The sequence below is a fragment of the Balaenoptera physalus genome (genome assembly GCF_965194825.1).
Source record: "Balaenoptera physalus genome assembly, chromosome: 13".
NCBI classification, from domain to species: Eukaryota; Metazoa; Chordata; class Mammalia; order Artiodactyla; family Balaenopteridae; genus Balaenoptera; species Balaenoptera physalus.
Window position 1 is genome coordinate 105,972,614 of NC_138892.1, and position 13,264 is coordinate 105,985,877.

Below are 13,264 nucleotides of genomic sequence, written 5' to 3' on the forward strand. Positions count from 1 at the left end.
TGTGGTCTCGCCCTTGAGCTTCTGCTAGTGTGATATTCTGGAGGAACGCAGCGCCCAGGTCCTCGGCTGGAGACCAGAGCTACTACTGGGCATGCCTCCTGGTCTCACGCTTGGCCCTCCTTCCCCGGGACAGGTTACGACAACCTCAGCTTGGCTTTGGCACGTCAGCTCCGTCAGACCTCATCAGCTAGAGACTGGCAGCCTTCAGATCAGATCCTTCACCTTCCTTGTTCTCAAGGCTGATGGAGAAGAGAGAAGGGTTGAGCTTGAAAGAGTACATTGTTCTCAGCGGAGACATCAGGGGAGAGAGGCCTGGAGGTTGGTGGCTCTAGGTTCCAAACCTAGTCCCTGTGTGGCCCTAGAAAACTCTCTTGGCCTCGGGGTGCCTCTCTCTTCCTGCTTCCTTTGGATTCCATTGTTTCCTCACTCAACAAACAAAAGGGTCTGTATTAGATACCTGTTAAGAAATATTTTTTTGTTTTAAAAGAGTCAGATGATGGGACTTCCCTGGCGAGAAATCAGTCAGATGCCCTGGGTTTGAGAATGCCAGCTCTGTTTTCTAAGGGTTCTGAGGTCTTGAGCAGATTGTACTCTCCGAACTGCCCAGGGCCTCAGTTTTCTCACCTGTAAAATAGGAAGAATATTAACACCATCCTGAAAGGATTGTATGAAGATTAAACGAGACAGCGCCTGTCCGGTGCTTAGCACACACGGGCCTGGGCAAGTGCACACGTGTTAGCTGTGACGGTCACCCTGTTACGTGCACAGGGTACCAGGCTGCTGCTGGGTGGGGCGGGTTAATGGGTGGATGGGGGATTTGTAAACAGTGCTACCCTTCCCGGTCCCCTCTGGCATTTCACTGTGGTCTCCCCACGGTCTTCGTAGTTAACTTTGCTGTCCCATGTTTCCCACTTCTCCCCTCCCGTGTCTCTCGTTAGTTGGCTGGGTGACGCTCTCTTCTTTTTTATTTTTTAAATTTTTAAAAATAATTTTATTTATTTATTTATTTATTTATTTTCGGCTGTGTCGGGTCTTTGTTGCTGCACCCGGGCTTTTCTCTAGTTGCACCGAGCGGGGGCTACTCTTCGTTGCGGTGCGTGGGCTTCTCATTGTGGCTTCTCTTTGTTGCGGAGCACGGGCTCTAGGCGCACAGTCTCAGTAGTTGCAGCTCGCGGGCTCAGTAGGTGTGGCTCATGGGCTTAGTTGTCCTGTGACATGTGGGATCTTCCCGGACCAGGGCTCGAACCCGTGTCCCCTGCATTGGCAGGTGGATTCTTAACCACTGCGCAACCAGGGAAGTCCCTCTCTCTTCTTTTTTAAAGGCACATTCCCAGTGGAATCTCCACTCCCCCCTCCCCCAGTCTTTTTTCCAGCGTTCAGTTTTTCCTTCTGGTTCCCGCTCTTTCTTCCTATGACACCTTCTGTCCCTGACAGTCCTTCGAGAACTTTAACTATGGAAAGTACCCCTCCCACCTCCATCCAGTCGGGAAGGAGAGTTCTGGGATCTCGGGCCTCCACTTCTCCGTCCTTCCACCTGGAAAGGAGCGGGTGCCAGAGCATGGGCTGTGACTAGCTGCTGGGCCATTGTCCGCTGTGGCTCCAAACCCCAGAGCTTCCGTGGGCTGCGTCAGGTCTTCCGGTGGGTCCTGGTGACCTTTCTGCTGGGATGACTCCAGGGCCGTCTTCTGGAACCAGGGTTTTCTTCTCTCTGTGTTGCTTCTCTGGAACTCTGGGATCTTGGAGACCAGTTCTCTGGTCCCAGAAAATGTTTGAAGAGCACTTTGAGGTTCCTGCAAGTCTGGAAAATCATCACAGCATCACACCATCAGCATCTGGTGAGCTCAGCGGCCTGAGGTGCGGCTGTCTGTTGCCTAAAGCAGGAATGGCTTGTGCGTGCCCTGCATGGGGCGCGGCGTGGGTCCAGAGCACATGCATGAGGCCACAGTCACGTGGATCCCTTCATTCACCACGATGCCCACCCCAGGTGTGCCAGGAGTGGATGGAGCTGAATGTCTCCTTTTGTACCTTTCTCCCCATTGCAGCAGTTAGCAGAGCTCTGAGTATACAGCAGGCGCTCAATAAGTACCTGGGGATTGGTTGGTTCATTGATTCATGCATTCACTCTTCCCAGCCTGCCATTGCTTACCCTTGACCGCCACTGAACTTCCTCTTTGAAAGACTCCAGGAGGGGAGAGAATCGCCCCACTGCTCCTCCACGTTCAGAAGCTTGTCTGTGTCCCAGTGCAGCGGGATGACTGGACAAGAGAGTCTGACCCATGGGGTCCTTGCCCAGGTCCACCCGAGGATTAAAGCACCTCTTCAGTGGGCATGGACCAATTTTAGAAATCCTGGACCCTGTTACCTCTAGATCTTCCTGAAACCATCCCATTTCATCCGGGGTCTTCGTCAAAATTCCCCATGGACAGAACTGTGTTTGTGGCTCTGACTGTCCTGTCATGACCCGGATGAGTACATGGGGCCTGAAAGGTTGTGGGGTTTGTTTTGTCCTTTGTCACGATGATGGTGATGATGACGATATCCTGGAGGTGCCTTGGGGCCTGGCCAGACCTTCGGGGGCCTCTGCGGGTCGATCCACGGCTCGGGGGGTGGGAAGTTACAGAGCGGGGCTGGGTGCAGGCCTCACTCACCCCCTTCAAGTCTCATGCTCAGATCTGGATGTCCGGGTGAGCAGGACACAAGCAGCGGGGCTGAAGTGCACAAGCACATCTCTGGCACAGCTCCGACGCCCCCCTTTGGGCCCCCTCGGTTGGCAGCCGGCAGGGCGGTGGGCACGGCCCCTTGTGTCTTGCTGGCGAGCCCCGGCCTGCCCTGCTGTGGCCCCAGCCCCACGGCAGCTCAGGGCGGGCTCGGCAGGGAGCTGGGGGTGGCTGGCTATTCTGCTCTGAGCCTAGGAGCTGGTGGGCAGTGGGGAGAGGCTCGTCGGGGCCCTTTCTGTGTTTCTGCTCATCAAATCGAAGAGTGGCTGGGGAGACCTCGGGACCCCACCAGTCTCCCACCCTGCATACCCTCCGCCCTGTACCTGTGCTACGAGGGAGCGTGAGACGGAGCTGGACCCACACTTAGGACCCTCCTTGGGGCCCACCCTGCTCCAGACCCGCGGCTGCATGGTTCACCCTCGTGTTGAGAAAGAAGAGGCTCCGAGACCGGGGCGAGGGCAGCAGGCCCACTCGCAGGTGCTTTCTGCCCAGTGTTCCAGCTGATTGGGGGTGTTTGGGTCTCCGTGCGCCCTCTTGCTCTTATTTGGCTTATACGGGGACGTGTTATTGGTGTCACTGGCGTTAGAGGGAGTGGGGAGCTAGTCAGTGGGGTGTCGGGGTGGGGTATGGGCGGGTGAGTAGGAGGTAATTGGGGAGGGATGGGCCGGTGACTAAGGTGTGCCTGACGCCAGTTGATGAGGAGGTGGCAGAGCTGGACCAGCTTCTCAAGTCTGTTCCGTAGAGAGGCGTGGAATTCAGGACACAGGGTTCAAATCTTCTGTGACTTACTATCTCTGGGACTTTCAGTGAGATTTTTATCCTCTAAGCCTTATTTTCCTATAGGGTTGTTGTACTAAACAAAATCATCTATATTTCATTTACTGTAAATATAGGTATATGCCCGACACGTAAATGTTAAGGTTACATTAATAATAGTTCCTCTTGCATCACGTTCTCTGGGGTGTCACGGCTGGAAAGGAAAGGCCGTGTCTTTGCTGTCAGAGATTGTGGTTTGCCTTAGGGACTCTCTCCCAGGTGACAGTTCCTGGCTTCATCCCTGACTGTGCCACCTCGGGTTTCTGGTGGCGTCCAGGCCCTGCTGGCATCCAGCCACGGCAGCTTTGCTCTGCGGAGCCCACATGACTGGCCCTCGGGTGCACTCCAAGGTCAGAGCCTTGCTTTTTCATCCCAGGACTCCGTGCTGGTTCCTGGCCTTTGTGGAGCCGAGCCCGGGTGTCATGACCTCCTGTTCCCTGGACAAGCTGCTGTTCTCTAGTGGGACAAGGGCTCTGTCTCTGCTCAGCTGCTCTGGGGTTCACCACCTTTTCTCTCTACAGACGCTGAGCTTCTTAGCAAATCGTCTGCATTCACCCCAGATCTTTGAGTCCTTTACACCTATGGAGCCTGTGGCACCAGCCCTCCTGGCTTGTCCTTGAACCCCACCTTCCTACAGCCCTTGAGGGTGCAGGCCTTCCCCTCTTTCAAAGTGCGTCTTAGGGCAGGTGGGAGCCCTTTCCAGCGGAGCCCTGCCCGAGCTGGAGATGGAGCTTCAGAAACACCACGTTCATTGCACCCCCTCCCCGCCATGCTTCCACTTCTCTCTTGGGCATTCCTCTCAGCCCTGCCTCTCCTCTGACACCCGTCCTCCCCATCTCAGTAAGCGCAACTCCAGCCTTCCAACGGCCAGGGCAGAAATCCTGAATCATTCTTGATTCCTCTCCCCATGTCCAGTCCCTCAGCTGCAACTTCACAATCTATCCAAAACCTGTCTGAGCAGCCAGGGGCTGCCTTTCCCCCTTGTGTGAATGTCCCTGTGGACCACGTGACACATCAGCGAGAGAATCAGACCAGCGATCAGGAGAAACTTAATGCCAGTTTCACATCTGCAATGCTGTGACCGATCGTAAACTGATGAGCTGCAGTGTGTTAATTGCTTGTTGTGTTCCAAGCACTAAGTCCTTAGCGTGGATTATCTTATTCACTGTGTGACTTCACTTCTCTGTTTCCTCATCTCTAAAGAAGATGACAACAGTTCCCAGGGAGTTGGTGAGGATGCAGGGAAATAACGTAGGTGAGAGTTTTTTTAAAAAAAAAAGCACCAAGGGGGACTTCCCTGGTGGCGCAGTGGTTAAGAGTCCACCTGCCAATGCAGGGGACACGGGTTCGAGCCCTGGTCTGGGAAGATCCCACATGCTGCGGAGCAACTAAGCCTGTGCACCACAACTACTGAGCCTGCACCCTAGAGCCCACGAGCCACAACTACTGAGCCCACGCGACACAACTACTGAGTCTGCGCTCTAGAGCCTGCGAGCCACAACTACTGAGCCCACATGCCACAACTACTGAGCCCGCATGCCACAACTACTGAAGCCCATGTGCCTAGAGCCCGTGCTCCGCAACAAGAGAAGCCACAGCAATGAGAAGCCCGTGCACTGCAACAAAGAGTAGCCCTCGCTCGCCGCAACTAGAGAAAAGCCCGCACAGCAATGAAGACCCAACGCAGCCAAAAATAAAATAAATAAATTTAAAAAAAAAGTATCATCTGAAAAAAAAAAAAAAAAAAGCACCAAGGGCTGTGCTTATGCTGTATTTTCACCGAAGAGCCAAAGAGATGCTCTCCAGGCCTTTGAAGAGTCCACATTGCACAGAGGAGAGATGTTGGCAGAGTTCCGGCTGATGGTGAATTTGATAGCCCAGCTTTGTGAGGGCAGAATGTGAGGCCCACGGTGGTGCTTTATCTGTCACCTGAGATCGGGGCGTCTGTCTCCTGGCACAAATGTGACACCTGTTGCAGGAGAAAGGGGCCCTGGCAGCTGGTGCTCTGGCCAGGAGCAGGAGTTCACTTACCCGAGGGCAGGTGACAAGTGTCAAGAGTTAAATCAGCACATTCTTTAGCTCCTGGTTCCCCCAGGGGGCTAAGCGGGGCCAGGGTACCTCTGGCAGGGTTAACACAGCGGAAAAGCTCCACACCGTGCCTGACGCCTGCTGTGCACTCAGTGAATATTAACGGGGTTGGGGGATAGGTGGGTGATGGGAGGGGTGCAGAGAACAGCCGGGCAGCAGAGAGGAAGTGCTGTCTGTTACCCCCACCACTGAGTCGCTGCTGCCCGTGGCCCTCTTGCTTCTCTGCACAGAGGAGAGAGGTGGCGACTGGCCGTTTCCGGTTTTTATAAAACTCTCGAGGCGCTGGGACTCACATCTTCTGACGCCCAAGTCCAAAACCCTGAACTCAGACATTGATGGGGGACGGGGTGCTAGTTGTGTCTGACACGCACAGTATTTAATCCTCACGGCAGGGGCAGGGGTCTTATCTCCACCAGCCAGAGACAGAAGACCAGAGAGGTTCAGTTACTTGCTCAAGCAGTTACCGTTTATAATGGTGGCCATCCATGGAGAGCTTCCTGACTCCAAGCCTTATTGTCTTTTCCACACTGTGAGGTCTGCCAAGGGCGTTTCCTGCTCCTTGAATCGCTAAAGGCTGGGCTGTTGACTGTCTTGCTCCAAGTAATTTCAAAGTCATCTAGACGAACCTGTGACCTGGGCAGGGCCCGGTTAGGTTTAACCACTGACCTCCCCTCCCTTCTGTGGATTTGTCCTTGTTTACTGGGAGAGCCACCTGTTACCCTCTTTTAAAGAGAAATAGAGCCAGGCACAAGTTAAAGGTGATGGACAGGTTTAATTCAGTACTATCACAGTGTGGGAAAGAGACTGAGGTATAGAGCTGAGCTCAGTTCCAAAGGCAGCCAGGGATTTACAACCCACAAGTAGCGTGAGGGGTCAGTGGATGGAGAATGAGCAGGAGGAGACATCAGGGTGGGGGGGTTCTTGCTAACCTGGCCTAGCAGCATCCTGGCTACCTGATTGGGTGCAGGTATCAAGGGTGGAGGGTAAACAGAGTTAACAGGATTCTTCCTAAAAGCTGGGCAGGGCAGGCCAAGGACAGGGCCCAAGGGCCACGGCCTAGTCGAAAAGACTGCTCAGAGGAGCCCTTCCAAAGTTTGGTGCAGGAGAGAGTGTTCCTTGTCACTTCCCAGTAAATGCGAGGACACGGCACGGTGAAGGCCATGGGGAGAGTCCACTGACCTTGGGGTGACTTGTCTCACCTTCCAGGAGTCAAAGAATTTGGCTGGCACTGAAAACTGGTGTGTGGGAAAGAACATGCCTGGGAGACACGCCGGAACTCCCTCGGATGCGGCAAATTGCATTTTTAGGGTTATATCCTCACAGCCTTGTCTACAAGTAGGTCGTTTTCAGCCACAGAGCAAAGTCAAGGAAGAGGTGACCCAGTCGTTCTGAGGCAGAAGCAAGGCAGCGCCTCCCCTCCCCTCCCACGGTGCGACTCACTTGTTCCCCAGGCCCCCGAGCCTCCAGCTACTAATCCACAGCCCCCGGGGCCTGGGCAGGGATGGGACTCCTTTGTTAGCAGTGTCTTAGCCAGGTTAGCGCAGGAACACCAGGCAGGAAGGTAGGGCTGGGTCTGGGGACATTCTTTCTCTTTCTGTCTCCCTCCCTCCCTCCCTCCCTCACGCTCACGTCACCGCACTGGCTCAGGGATCCTGCTTCCCCAGAACATCTCTCTGTGTCGAACTAGTCTGACCTGTTTCTGCCTGCTAGCTGGCCAGCCATGGAAACAGCAGAGACCTTGATGGCAGCAGGATAAACCTGCGGAAGTCCCGATAAACATAACATGAGTGGACGGTTAATGTCTGCGCAGAAACCCAGGGGCACAGATCCCCAGCGGACACCTCTGCCCCCGGGTCTCCTCCAAGTCCACACCAAACAGCATCCACAGGAGAAAATGTAGGCGGGAAGAGGAAACGCTGGCTGGTGAGGCAGAGAGGCTCTCTGTTCCGATGCTGGCTTCGAGACAGCGGACTCTGTGACCTTCAGCCCTGGGCTTCTCTTTCCCCATCTGTGAAGTGGGGGTAATCAGACCTGGCCCAGATGGGATCACGCCTGCGAGGTGCTGAGTAAACCCTGTGTAGCACCCAGCATGTAACTGGGTAAGAAAAGCTCCCCCGCCGCGCCCCACATTCCAGCCCCCTTCCTGGAGGCATTCACACACACACACGCTGCGGCAAACTGCTGATGTCCACCTTCTGTGGTCCGTATCTGTGGGCCGTGCTCTTTCCTCTGTGTCTGGTTGGCTGGCTGTGCCTCTACTGGTGCCCGCCTGGGGGTCCTAGGATGCTTCTGCTTCCAGGCATCTCTTGGCTCACGGTGGCCGGTGGTGCCCATCTAACTCCCGGGCAGCGCCCACGGCAGTGTCCTGGGAGCATCTCGATGAAGCTGTTGGAGAGCTTTCTGCGCTTTTGCAGCCCAGTGGGTTCCATCTGAACTCTTGGGTTCTAGCCTTAGCTTTGTCACTACAGTGGTCCCACCTGATCCGTGATTTCGCTTTCAGTGGTTCCTGTTACCCAAGGTCAACCAGGGTCTGAAAATATTAAATGGGGAATTCTAGAAGTAAACAATTCATAAGCTTTCAAGTGGGTACCGTTCTGATCGGCGTGATGAAATCTCACGCTGTCCTGCTCCATCTTGCCCGGGAAGTGAGTCACCCCCTTTCTCCAGCCCCTCCCACCGTTCGTCATTTAGTAGCTGTCTCGGTTACCAGATGGACTGTCCTGGCATCGCAGTGCTTGTGTTCAAGTGACCCTTATTTTACTCAATACTGTCCCCACGGTGCAACGGCAGTGATGCTGGAAATTCGCATTTGCCAAAGGAAAGCCATAAGGTGCTTCTTCTAAGTGAAAAGGTGAAACTTAAAGAAAGAAAAAAACCCGTAGGCTAAGGTTGCTAAGATCTACGGCACGAGCGAATCTTTTCTTCGTGAAATTGTGAAGAAGGGAAAAGAAGTTTTTGGTGGTTTTGCTGTCACACCTCAAACTGCAAAAGCTACAGCCACAGTGAATGATAAGTGCTCCATTAAGATGGCAGAGGCATCCAATGTGTACAATAAAATATTTTGAGAGAGACTCATTCACATAACTTTTATTACAATATATTGTTAAAACTGTTCTATTTGATTTTCAGTTAACATTATTAATCTCTCACGGTGCCTAATTCGTAAATTAAACTTAATCATAAGTATGTATAGGAAAAAACATCGTATATATGGGGTTCGGTGCTGTGTGTGGTTTCAGGCATCCACTGGGGGTCTCGAGTGTATCCCCTGTGGACAAGGGGGTCAGCTGTGTTTGCTAAGTGACTCCAGATAGCTGGGCTTCCATTTCCTCACCTGAAATGAAGACTAGGTGGTCTTGAAGGCCCCTCCCAGCTCTTGGTGGCCTGTGATTCTGCCTTATGGTTCCACAAAGTCTCCATCCTGCCCGAGCGTCCCCCTGACCTGTGGGCAGCCCCGGCCCCCAGTGGACAGCGGTGCTGACCACTGAGCTCTGATTCTCCCCCCCCCGAACCCTTGGCGGCTCCTTGCCCCTTTGCGTGGCCGTGAATGCACGCGCATCTCCCTCATTCTCACCGTGATGTGGCTGTTACCTTCCCAGGTGTGTGAAAGCCGACCGGCTCCAGGGCCTCAGGGCACAGATGTCAGCCGTCACACACAGCCTCTAGATGCATCTAGGAGGAGCTGGACCTCAAATCTCATATCTCCAGCTGTTTATAATTCTGACAGGCAAACGCCAAGTCCTGGCCCACGGTCTCCCGGCGCCCCCAGCTCTGGGTCCATCCAGCAGCCCAGCGACTAACGGTGGGCAGGGGGAGGGCCCCCCGTCAGATACCCCGCCGGCTCCCTGGCTCGGAGGCAGGGAGGTTGTGAGGGGAAAGCTCAGCTCGGCTGCCATGCAACCAGTGGCTTTTGGGCAATATTGGCCTCGACAGGCAGCCTGTGGTGGTCACATGGCAGGACAAAGCTCCGGGTTCACCTGGCCTGGTTCCTCCTCTGAATTAGAAAGGACAGCGAGTCCTAACAAGAGATGAGCTCATGCCCTCGCTCTCTGCCGTGTTGACCTTGGCCGAGGTTGTGACTGTCCCCCTACACTCCACCCCACTTCATACCCACCCCATGACGAGGGCTCAGGAGCCACAGAAGGTACACGATTACCTCTGTTATTATGCCCTGAATCTCGCAGATTTATGAGGGCTTCAGGTCGTGCTGACCTTGTTCCTCTCTTCTTCTTTCCCTTCCTCAGGGTATGGCAGCTGGAGAGAACTGGCCAAGGCTCTGGCCAGCAGGAACATTCCGGCTGTGGATCCAAATCTCCAGTTCTACCGTCCCCAGAGGCTGGGCCTCAAGGTACGTGGCAGGGTCAGCCCGTCCTCCCTGCTGGTGCGTTAACGTGGGTCCTCGGCTCCCCCTGCCCGCAGAGCCTTCAGGGCGTCCTCACGTCCTGTGTTAGGGCAGGGCAGAGCAGGAGTCCCTGGATGGCAGGCTGGCCTCACGGGCTCTCCCAGCTTCGTGGGTAGAGACGTCCATCCTGCCTTCCCCAAAGCCTTGTCGCATAGTTCAAGATGCCCAAGTCTGAGCCGTCCAGGCACGTGGCCTCCATCAGCAGCCTGAGCCGGACCAGCACCTCTCGCCTCTTGCCGGAATGAGGGCTGGGCTGGTACTTTAGTGACAGTCCCAGGTGCTTGCTGCTAGGAGTCAGAGATGATGTGGTAGAGACGGCCCCTCCCTGCAAATAGCTGGGGGGCAGATTTGTAATGGAGCATTTTCTCTGTGGTGTTTCTTGGGCTGATGGTCCCTAGAAGCTGCTCTGGGTGGGGATTAGGGAACTTGAGGTCCAGTTCAGCCTGGAGCCCTAAGGTTGAGCCTCTGAGCGTAGAACAGACATGGATCTCCAAGGCCGGACCAGAGCCAAACTGAACCCATGGACCTGCAGGGTAGGGAGGAGTTGGGGTGTCTCCCCCAAGGGGGCTCCCACTTGTTAGGACAGATGAGTCACAGAAGAGGGAGGCAAGGTCCCTGCCCTCAGGAGAGCCTGGTCTAATTAGAAAAAAATTTTCCATATGGGAAGACTGAGAAAAGTCAGGAAAATAGAAGCACCTCAGGGGCATACATTGGAGATATATTCCTGAGGGATATAGTGTGAGCCAGAAAGGGGAGTGTCCGTAAGTTGATAAGCCTCCGACAGCAGGGCTGGGTCTCCTGACCCTCTGCTTCCACAGGCACTTTCAAGGGGCCCCAATCCTGTTGTCACCCTAATATTCCCACCAAGTTCATTCTCCTCTGCTCGGCCAGGACCAAGACTCCGCGAGAGGTGGCCGGGGGGACAGCAGCTACCTGAAGTGGAATAAGCCGGTCCCCTGGCTGTCAGAGGTGAGGCTCTTGGAGAGGGTTAAAAAACAGTGTTTATAGGTAATTCCAGAGGCTACAGAAAATTTTCTTCTAGTGGTTGTTATTGAAAATTTTCATCTAATTTGAAGAAAAAAATTAAAGGGTTCCAGGCTCATTGAATTTTCTTCCTTTAGAGAAGCTCTAACATTTGCAGAGCCTGGGCCTACTGGGTGCCAGGCTTTGTGCATAATCTCCTGTCAGCTTTATGACCCTATAGGATAATACAATAACCTCATTTTATGGGTGAGAAAAGCAAAGCTCAGGAAAGCTACAGGACTTTCATGTCCATGTTAATCCCCAGTTATAAAATTCAGCTTCCCAAACTGTCTTTTATGGGCCATTAAGTCTCATAAGATATTCCAGGCAGAAGGGAATCCACTGTTAAATACGGTTTCAGATCTATAGACATCCACTCCCTGGAAATACACATTAGCACATGAAAGGCTCTGAGTTCTGCGGTCATCTGTTTGACTTGGTTTAGCTCAGCACGTACCAAACTTATTTGCCTCCTGAACTACCGTTTCCCATGAACCATTAATAGTCTATGAAACCAGTGTTCTAAGGGACATATACGAGGAAACTCCGCTTTAGAAACTTCTTATAGGAAGCAGTTAAACGTGTGAATGAAAGTTGTCATAAGCATCATCATACCTTTTGTGTACATAGGATTTGACAGATTCTTTTTCTTTCGGTGAAGAAGCAGAGGCTCAGGAGGTTAATCACATGAGCACGATCACCTTGAGTAAAAGCTTGTGCGGAGACTCCAGAGCAGCGTGGTGCTTTGGGGGTGAACATTTTAAATTTAGGTTTTGTATCGTACAACTCGTCCAAGCCTTTCTTGGCTGGGTGCTGTCAGCCAGCCCGTCATCTCGTCCACACCTGTCACAGGTTGACCTCTTCCGCCTGGGTGATTTTATTTCCACTCCACCCATTTGCCGTGGGGCAGGCGTGAAGGATGCGGTGTCATACAAAATATGATGGTAGGTTACCTACACCATGAAATTGCCTCTGTTTAAACCCTGAGAGAGGATGGATTACAACACCGGCACACCTGTACCAGGTGATATCATCAGGTAATTAGGCCCTGCCCTGCCCCACCTGGAGATGGCATTGTGCAAACCATTGGTCCAGCGATCCAGCCTTCTGTCCTTTGAGGACAGTTGGATTATTTATTTATTTATTTTTGGCCTCGGCTCTCGGGATCTTAGTTCCCCAGGAATCAAACCCGTGCCCCCTGCCGTGGAAACGCGGAGTCCTAACCACTGGACTGCCAGGGAAGTCCCTGGATCATTTTTCTTAATGAACCAATTATTTTGAAAGATTATAACTACATAATATTCTGCATTTATCAATCATTAGTTTTCTTACCTTTTTTGGCCAATCAAGGATGGAGATATATACGTATATATCTCCATGAAAGCAGTGACAAATAGTAAATAGTGATTAAAATAGGATTGACTTTTTAAAGAAATAGTTGATCTTTTAGTAAGTGTGTTTAGCCTTTTGGTGGTAAATGCCTGATTTCCACTTTGTCCTTTTATTATTAAAAGTGGCTTATAGGGAATTCCCTGGCGGTCCAGTGGTTAGGACTCTGGGCCCTCACTGCCGAGGGCCGGGGTTCAATCCCTGGTCGGGGAACTAAGATTCCACAAGCCATGCGGCATGGCCAAAAAAAAAAAAAAAAGTGGCTTATAAAATCCTCATTACAATCTTCATGGATCTTCAGGGAATCACTGATCCAGTCTCCTTATCTTACCAGCAAGGATAATTAGGCCCTGAATGTTTAAATAACTAGCATATGCCGTCTCCCAGCTGCAGTGGTGCCCCCTCCTCCAGCCCGTCGTGGGGACCTCGGTTCCCCTCTCCTTACCTGTCTCCTGCCTTTTGACATACGGTTTCAGCAGGAAGTGCTCAGGTGAAGGACACATGTCATTTACTGAACATCTACTAGCTGTCAGGGCTGTCAGGTTGCACTGTTGTTGCCCCTTTCCTGGCGATGGCTCCAGAGGGGTTGACTCAGTCACTCCCCCAAGGTGGCGTAGCTACTGCAGCCCTGCCCTGCGGGTGAGCACGGACAGAACACGGGAAGGCTGACCGTGGTCTCTCCCTTGACCGTCTCCCCGCCCCAGCCCTTGGCCGACAGCTCAGGGTCTCCGAGGCCAGCAGTCGCTCTCAAGCGAAGCAGGCTTAGTCAGTCCACTGCCTATCAGACCGGGAGTGGACGGCTGGTGGGCTGGGCTTCATGGGGTAACCA

General features: G+C 53.2%; 1 protein-coding gene across 3 annotated transcripts in view; it reads left to right on the forward strand.

Moving 5' to 3' along the window:
* The window catches only part of B4GALNT3 (beta-1,4-N-acetyl-galactosaminyltransferase 3), a 94,582-nt gene that overhangs the window by 61,019 nt on the left and 20,299 nt on the right, over positions 1-13,264 (forward strand). For all 3 annotated transcript variants that reach the window (XM_082422102.1, XM_082422100.1, XM_082422101.1), the window contains exons 2-3: positions 9,866-9,969; positions 10,915-10,992. In XM_082422102.1, the coding sequence (XP_082278228.1) occupies positions 9,866-9,969; positions 10,915-10,992 (182 nt within the window). The remainder of the gene's footprint in view (positions 1-9,865; positions 9,970-10,914; positions 10,993-13,264) is intronic.